This window comes from Carya illinoinensis, chromosome 2 (genome assembly GCF_018687715.1).
Source record: "Carya illinoinensis cultivar Pawnee chromosome 2, C.illinoinensisPawnee_v1, whole genome shotgun sequence".
NCBI lineage: Eukaryota > Viridiplantae > Streptophyta > Magnoliopsida > Fagales > Juglandaceae > Carya > Carya illinoinensis.
In genome coordinates, this window is record NC_056753.1 from 15,969,812 (window position 1) to 15,979,397 (window position 9,586).

General features: G+C 39.0%; 1 protein-coding gene across 1 annotated transcript; it reads right to left on the reverse strand.

The window, feature by feature from the left end:
- Positions 1-1,071: 1,071 nt before the first annotated feature.
- LOC122301739 lies at positions 1,072-3,478 on the reverse strand. Its single transcript, XM_043113124.1, has 3 exons — positions 3,242-3,478; positions 2,629-3,165; positions 1,072-1,614 (listed from the first exon to the last, which is right to left on the reverse strand). Exons 1-3 carry the CDS (start codon positions 3,476-3,478, stop codon positions 1,072-1,074), a joined length of 1,317 nt encoding a protein of 438 aa, XP_042969058.1.
- Between the last annotated feature and the right edge of the window lie 6,108 nt (positions 3,479-9,586).

Below are 9,586 nucleotides of genomic sequence, written 5' to 3' on the forward strand. Positions count from 1 at the left end.
CGCCCTTTTTTCATGGCACTACAAGCTGCTAAGGCTTGTCTTTGGAGTTTAGGGTCGGCGTGGTCTGAGGACCTACACGCCCTTTTTTCATAGCACCACAAGCTGCTAAGGCTTGTCTTTGGTGTTTAGGGTCGGTTGGTCTGAGGACCTATGCGCTTTTTTTTCATGGCACCACAAGCTGCTAAGGCTTGCCTGGTGTTTAGGCTTGTCTTTGGAGTTTAGGGTCGGCGTGGTCTGAGGACCTACACGCCCTTTTTTCATAGCACCACAAGCTGCTAAGGCTTGTCTTTGGTGTTTAGGGTCGGTTGGTCTGAGGACCTATGCACTTTTTTTTCATGGCACCACAAGCTGCTAAGGCTTGTCTTTGGAGTTTAGGGTCGGCGTGGTCTGAGGACCTACACGCCCTTTTTTCATAGCACCACAAGCTGCTAAGGCTTGTCTTTGGTGTTTAGGGTCGGCGTGGTTTGAGGACCTACGCACCCTTTTTTCATGGCACCACAAGCTGTTAAGGCTTGCCTTTGGTGTTTAGGGTTGGCGTGGTCTGAGATCCTCTGCGCCTTTTTTTCATGGTACCCTAAGTTACTAAGGCTTGTCTTTGGAGTTTAGGGTCGGCGTGGTCTGAGGACCTACACGCCCTTTTTTCATAGCACCACAAGCTGCTAAGGCTTGCCTTTGGTGTTTAGGGTCGGTTGGTCTGAGGACCTATGCGCCCTTTTTTCACGGCACCAGAAGCTGCTAAGGCTTGCCTTGAGGACCTACGCGCCCTTTTTTCACGGCACTACAAGTTGCTAAGACTTGCCTTTGGTGTTTAGGGTCGGCGTGGTTTGAAGACCTCCGCACCCTTTTTTCATGACACCACAAGCTGTTAAGGCTTGTCTTTGGTGCTTACTGATCAGACAGTCCCTGACCTTTCCTGCCTTTCTTTTCGCAGAATCTATATTCACCCTTGGGAACTCCTTCCTTTGTACAGAATTTTCAACGAATAAAACGAAATATATTCATAAATAGTGATAATGCAAGCATCGGACAAAAGTAAAGAAAATGAATACTAAACAAGAAATACTATGAAAGTTATTGATAAAATTTCTTTAAGTGCTCCGCGTCCCACGGGTGCAGTAATTCCTTGCCCTGGCTGTCTTTCAACCGATACGATCCAGGCCTGTTGTTGGCTACCACTAGGTAAGGACCTTCCCATCGGGGTCTCATTTTTTCCTCGCCTTGGGTAGTCAACCCGCTTTTCTTCAAAACCAGGTTGCCCACTTTAAAAGTCCTGGGCCTTACTCTTTTATTGAAGTACTGTTCAGCTTTCTTCTTTTCCTGCAGCATCTGAACTTTTGTCATCTCTCTTTCTTCTTCGAGTAAGTCGAGGTATTCTTCTATCTTCTTGTCATTCTGGGCATTTGAAAAATGGCTCGTTCTGTAGGTTGGTAACCCTACTTCCACTGGAGTAACTGCCTTGCATCCAAATGCCAGTGTAAATGGGGATTCCCCTGTCGGAGTTTTTGTTGTAGTTCTATATGCCCAAAGTATCTCTGGTAGCTCGTCCGCCCAATCTCTTTTATTCTTCGCGACCTTTTTCTTAAGGATTGAGAGTAACGCCTGCTTGGGGGTGACCTGGGGATGAGTACTTCGCCTTGATTCTTAACTCAGCACACCATTCCTTGTAGTGGTCTGAGTCGAACTGGCGCCCATTGTCGGTTATAACACTTTGGGGAGTTCCAAACCTACAAACGACATTTTGCCACAAGAATTTTGTCACGACTTTGCCTGTGATTGTTGCTAACGGCTCTAGTTCTGCCCACTTTGTGAAATAATCGACGATGACTATCATGAATTTAACACCACCTTTTTCTGGCGGAAAGGGTCCCACCAAATTTACCCCTCACTGGGCGAAAGGCCATGGTGCTGTCACCGATGTTAACTGTTCCAGAGGGACATGGGGTACGAGCGCGTAAGTCTGGCATTTTGCATATTTCTTGGTGAATTCTCGTGCGTCCCTTAGAGCATTAGGCCTGTAATATCCTGCTCGGACCGCTTTCCTAGCCAAGGTTCTTCCCCCAGAGTGATTTGGATACCCCTTCGTGTATCTCAACTAGGACATATTGTGCTTCTTGTGTGGAGATGCATCACAACAAAGGGACAGAGAAACCTCTTTTATAAAGGATTCCATCGATGTGTAGGAATCGAGCCGCCCTTTTCTTTATCCTTCTTGCCTCTTCTCTTGCTTCTAGCAATTTTCCTTCATCCAAGTACTCTACTACTCTGTTCGCCCAATCTGGGATGCTTGACCCCAGGACGCCTACCTCTGTGCCAATAGCTGGGACCTTGATGACCCTTCTCTCTACTTGCCATGGTAGGGGTACTTCCTCCCCTCCTGATGCCACTCGTGCCAATCTGTCTACGACCTTGTTGTCCGCTCTTGGTATTTGAGTTATAGCGACATATGAAAAGAGATCGCATATCTCCCAAACTCATGCCAGGTATTTTTTTTTAACTTCTCACCCTTTGTAGCGTACAAGCCCAAAACCTAATTTACTACTACCTGTGAATCTGACCTGGCATCCACTTCGATTGCCCCTATTTGAGCGGCCACAGACAATCCCGCTATAAGTGCTTCATATTCGTTACTTTGAATGCCAGCGTTGCCATGTAATACCACTCTTGGCCGTCAGGGCTTAGTAAATGTATCCCCAAGCCTTCGCCTATCCGGCAAGATGATCCGTCTATATATAACACCCACGGCTTCCCTGATGGTGCTATTGCCTCCTCCTGGGGTAAGTCTGAGAATTCTGCTACAAAATTCGCCATTGTTTGTCCTTTAATTACTTTCCTTGGCTCATACTCTACATCGAACTCACTCAGCTCGATTAACCAACCTATCAGCCTTCCTGTGCTATCTGGCTTCCTCAGAATTTTTGCCAACGGAGCCTCCGTTAGTACCCTTACTGTGTGGGCTTGAAAATAAGGACGGAGTTTCCTAGCTGCCACTACCAAGGCAAATGCCAATAATTCAATTCGAGGATACCTTGCTTCTGCTCCTCTGAGCACTCGATTCACATAATATACCGGATGTTGGACGGCTCCTTCCTCATTTACGAGAAAGGCGGATACAGCGTGTGGGGAGACTGCTAGAAACGTATAGAGTACGTCACCCTTCTCTGGTCGCTTTAAAAGGGCGGATTGGCAGATATTGTTTTAACCTTTTGAACGCTTCGTCGCACTGCTCATTCCAATGATGTACCTTCCACAGTACTTGAAAAAAGGGGAGGCACTTATTTGTTGACCTGACTACGAACCTTCCCAAGGTAGCCACTCTCCTCAACAGTTGTTGAGTCTCGTTCAGATTTTTTGGTGGTTTCATATTGACTATCGCCTCTATCTTATCTGGAGAGGCTTCAATTCCTCTTTTGGACACAATGAAGCCAAAGAATTTCCCCGACAGGACCCTGAAAGCACACTTCGATGGGTTTAGTCTCATTTTATAATGAGAGAGAGAGAGAGAGAGAGAGAGAGAGAGAGAGAGTTTTCCTATGAAGTTGAAAGGGTGGCGAAGAACAGTGGTTGAGGGTGGGAGGGTGGTTGTTTGTTTCTTGGCATGACATGGAGGCTTTCTTGATCATGTATGGTGGAGAGAGTGTTTGTGTGTGCTATTACTGCTCCGACTTACATAAGATGGGTTTTGGATGTGGTTTGGATTGGCTTGCTAGGGTGGCAATGTGATAGGGCTGGATTTTCATATGGAGAGGATGCTCAGCTGCATGGAGCTAACTTTAGTGGCTAGTGTGAGCTCATAGAGGGTGGATCACGGTGGTGCCACTATCCTAGTATTGTCGGTGTTTTTTGTGCAGCTTGGAGTGTGTTGGTGGCATGTTGCTAAGGGAGGTGGTATATGCTATTCTAGGTAGTAGCAATTTACGGTACTTTGATCTAGTAGAAAAAAAAGGGCAGAACATTCCCGGATAGCCAAACATGGGGCTGCTTAAAGTGGCTGGCTTGGATAGCGCTCAAGATAGAGGACATGTGGTAGTTTTGGCTTGACTTAAGGAGGTGGAAGGTGTTGCTGCATCAGTTTGTGGAGGAGGTGTTGTGTTCTATTTATAGGTTGAAGAAACATAGGTGTTTCTGCTATTCTAGTTAGGGTCCACTTATATATTTATATATATAAATACATATTTATATTTATATTTTACAAATTGTGTGTATATAAATATATATTACAATTTGTTAGACTTATTCACAAGATTGTACATATATTGCATTGGCTTCCTAGGCCAACCTTTATATAGGTGACGAAGGCAATACAAGAGTCTTATTTAAGCAACATATAATTATTGTACAGGTAATAGATATTTATGCTTGTGACATATGTCATCATGGCATAATATAATTATTACAACATATGAGAACGAAGATAAATCATGATTCACCTGCATGGAATTTACTACCAAATATATTGTCGTACACCAGGAGTTAGCAAAGCTAACTTACAAAAATCCTTGCATATATAAGTAGAGTGGGCTGAAATGAGAGATATTCTAAGGTTAGAAAATCTCTGCTAACCAAGAAAAAATAGAACTTTATACCCCTAGAGTACTATTTGTGAAATTACCCCTTAACTATTAAGAATTTGCAATTAAGCCCCTAAACTTTCAATAATTATAAACTTTACTAAACTCCACAAACCACATGTATTTCCTATTCTAAATCCATTTATGAACTTAGAAATTTTTTATTCAAGCATCTACTATGAAAATCCTTCCTTGGCCGAGACCCCTAAATCCACATTTTCACTATATGTATTTTTGGTCCAACTTGCCTACCATTTATGCTTTAATCCGAATCTTAGATTTAATCATTAGACCCAAGATTATTACATATTAAATCACTAAATTCATCTCCCCCATGATTATATATTCATCATGTCAACAACCAAACACAAATACAACACCAATATTGCAAACCCGAAACCCTAGCATGTTACCCTTGGCATTTCTTTTGCAAATGACATCAAGAACTTCAAGGAAATCACACATCCTAACTTTTAACATGCTAATCACTCATTTTAAGATGATACCACACAATATCAAGCAACAAATTCAAGACACCAAAGAGGTAGAAAACCATTCATGCCATAAGCCCTGAACCAAAAATATGCTTACTTTTGTTCTAGAATATTTTGACTAAATCCTTATGCAACATGACATTGTCTTGAAGTAATCTATCCATACACATCATAGTTATGCCCTAGCTACTAGGTTTTAGCATCATTTCAAAGTAGGTCATAACCAACTTCAAGATTAACTCAAGTAACACGGCAAGTGTGACGCCTCCAGATTTTACTTGGGATCCAACGGACTCTGAAGCATAGAGATATGCAGAACAAGATTACTTGCCCCCGTTCATGTTAAATAAATATGCAATGCACCTACCATGTATCTAACAATATATAATATTCGTAGAAGATAATTTTTTCATTGAGCAATATTATACACCAGATATAACATATCCCAAAAATTAGTATAAGCAAGTTTCATAACATATAATAATTGACGTCCAAAAGTTCTGTAACATCAAGAGTATTGGTGACAATGTTCCTTAAGTACATGCAAAGACTAATATAACTATTAGGCTAGCCCATCAAGTGGCTCATGCAACTCAACAAAGGTAGCCAAAAGCCTATTGATAAAACGGAGCATCAAAGCGATGAGCTCTACATTGTTCCATTGCTGCCTAGTCAACCTACTCCAGTCAACCCTCAGTCGCATCTCCTGATTCTGGCACATGAACTACTATTCTGGAAAAATGTTAGTTGAAACTTTCAAATGGGATTTGATTATAAATCTCAGCAAGTTAACAATTAACTTAAAATAATGGTGTAAGAATCTATTTATGATAGTAAAAACATGAATGCTAACATGAATAAGCATGACATGACTTGGTAGACGGTATGACATGTGCTAACATAACTTGACTTGACATGAACTGAATTGAATTGACATGAACTTGAATTGTACGTGAAATAACGTGACATGAAAATTGAACATGAAACTGAGACTTGAAGCTGAACTTGCACATGAACTGAACACGAACTTGGAATCTTGTTAAAAAATAACTGATTAATTAAACATGAATTGTGGATGCTACATAGGTTCCCTTGAACCGTGTGCCCCTGTCGATATCGCATCACATCATATATATCTGCACCAGCTATGAGTATGCTAACATACACATCACACCACAGGTATCTGCATCTATTATTATTACGTAATATACGTATCTCATAATAGGTATCTACATTTGCTCGAGTACGTATAATATGAATATGAGCATTGGTGCTTGACTTCACTTCGTCGTCTAGTTACTTAAGTCCCATTTGAAGTCTGTTGATGATACTTTGTCAACCCAAAAAATTTCACACCAGTTTAAATACTCCATCGTGAACAATGGAGTTCTATTAGGATATTGCACTATCCTAACACTTGGGATCGTGATAAACATAAAAGACTCAACTAACTGAAAAATACTAGTTTTCGTGACGAACTCCATACTTGTGATGTGGTAGCATGAAATGAAATGATAGATGACATGGTATGACATGACATGATATGTAAGTATGACTAATAATATGACATAACATAGCATGCAACAGTTAAACATGGCGTGAAGGAATATAACATGTAACATATAATTTCATACTTGAAAATAAAACATGACATGACGTAATATAATATAACATGTAACGGATAATTTTGTCCTTGAAAATAAAGCATGGCATGATGTAATATAACATGTAACAGATAATTTCGTACTTGAAAATAAAACATAGCATAACATAACTGAACATTTATATATAAAACCTAACCAACATGAATGATGGTTTCTTACTACCATACATATACAAGTACTCTGAAAGTAAGTTAGAGGCTAACTTACAGTGATTGTAGTCTGGCGTAATAAAGTGCAAAATAATAAGAACTATAAAGAGATATTTCCAATGGTTAGAAACTCCTCATTGTCATACTTAGAAATATAAAAACACTAAATCATAGAAAATTACTATTCTATCCCTCTATATGTGAGAAATGACCAATTTGCTTCTGATTTAAGGATTTTACATCCTAACTCCAAAACGCACCAAAACTTACATTCCTTATGTAAATTATTTCCTAAATCCAAGTATCTAATTAGAAAAGTTTAAAGCACAACATAGCTATAAGAATCAAGAATAGGCCGAAACATACAAATGCTAAAAGTCTTTATTTTTATTGCAATTCTTTCAAACTCTAACTTTCACGGCAAACTGTATCACGAAACATACAAAAATCATATCCTATGCTTTAATATCATGCTAGGACATTAACAAAACATATATCATAAAAATCACAATTTCCTTCATTCTAGGTTTTTTACCACAAAGAACAACTATTGTTGTTCTTGGTCTCTCAATCTTCAAATCAACTCCAAGAACTCCAAAAGTTCAAAACATATTCTCAACCTGTTCATAAATAAATCCTAAGAATTATCATGCTTGAAAAAATAAATCAAAGACCACAAAAGTAATAAAATATCATCCAACGCAATTGGTTTGCACATTTACTCTAAAATCGAGTACTACATGTTTTGGTTTTTTACCAAACCACTAGACCTGAATTTTTCATGAAGTAAACCATCAAAAAACAACATCATGTGCTTCATATTCAAGTTATAAAATTGATATAAGCATTAAGATCAAGATCACATGGCAAATATTGCATAGAAACACAACACAACCTGTGAGCCTCAAGTTTGTGTTCCAACCAGACCTTAGCATGCATAAAAATTAATTTCCTCAAGATCACAAATCTAAATCTTCAAAATAACTTCCTAACACAAAAATCAAAGTCCTAAGAATAACATATATGAATATCAGGACATAGGAGCATGCTTCCATAACAAAAGATCCAACTTATCTCGAAACAGAAACTGTTTTTACACATCCAGTTTCCAACCTTTTAGAATCATACAAAACTTCACTAAAAACTTTGAACATGTAACAAATCCACATCAAACTTGCATGTTAATATGTTAAATTTAAACTATAAAAGATTGGACCAAGATCTTCACAAAAAAAAAAAAAAAAAAATCAAAGAATCATACACTGTCCAGATTATTGCCCAGTATGACTGTTGCATGCTTAAATAGACTTTTCACCAAACAAATGTCCACTAAATATCACCAAACATATATCAATGTAAACTAGACTCAAAAGGGAAAAAAATTATATGAGATATTTTTGTGAGAATCTACTTATAAAGGCTTCAAAAAAATAAAGCAAAAATGGTCAGAAAAGTTGTCTCAAGTCTCTTCTTGAGTTCTCTTTAAAAAAGTGAATCAAAAGTGACAAAAGCCTAAGGGATAAGCCATGGACGAGTCATATACTGCTAGAGAGGTTGAGAAGGGATGTGAGAGTGACCATTTGGTGATGTATTGTCAGCCAAAACTATGGACTACAGCACACAGTTTTTTGCATTAAAGCTGCCGTGTGATGGGGTGGTGCTAAGGTAGCTGATTGCCCTCCTATCAACCACTACTTGGCGCTGACTTGGGCAGTGAAAGTACACTTATGAAAGTAGAGAAAGTTCCTCAAGAAGCCTTGCATAGGTGGAATTTTTCAGTAGACTTTAATGAGCCTAAACTGATTCGGTCTCATTTGCAGTTTTGATAGGGTTTGGTTTAAGGTTTCAATTTCTATCAAGCCCAAGTCTAATTTTTCTTGGCCTAATAAAAATACTATGGTATAAAAGAATGGATAAAGGTATAATATCATTAATTTGAATGGTTAATAACATGTGAAAGTAATTTAATCAAGTGATTAAATACTAGGTTAAAACCGACCACATTTAGGGTTGGAGAAACCATTTAGGGTTTTGGCTTCCACAAAGCATTTGGGGTTTCAATTGGATCTCAAATATTTGGAGTTTCACTAGGGTTAAAACCCTCTTTGGTTTGACACAAAATGGATGGTTGGATAGAATAAGGTTTTTATTGAAAAAATGCACTTTTGAGATGAGATGACACTCCGCCCTAAAAAGGAGTGAGGGACCTTTTGTCAAATTGACTTGTTATAAGTCTTTTTTATGTCCCACTTGGTCTAAAATGCTCCTCCTAGACTTGCTCTCTCCCACAAGCCTCATAGCATTCATATTCCAGGCACTCTGTATTACTTGCCTACTCAGATGCATCAATCCTCCTTCCCACTACCAAAAGGAGTGGAGACCCATTTATCTCGTCAACTCCTTACCTAAGGCTACCTTCACATCACTTCCTTGAACTCGCTTAAGGAAATCCCAAGCTCAGCTCCAAAACTCAAAAAGAAAAACTACACAATAAGTGTTTGGTTTAGGAGGCATGATCACAATGTTTGATTTTTCTTTATTTCCATTATATTTCCATCTCATGGTTCCTCTTAATGCAAAGTGTCCTATACCATTCATCATGTGTGGCTAAAATTTTGTCAAGTGTCTAAATAAAATTCTCTAAATTGATTTGGACAATCCACACTATGACTTGAAAACGAGTGGATTGAGTGCTATCATGAGTCACTCAG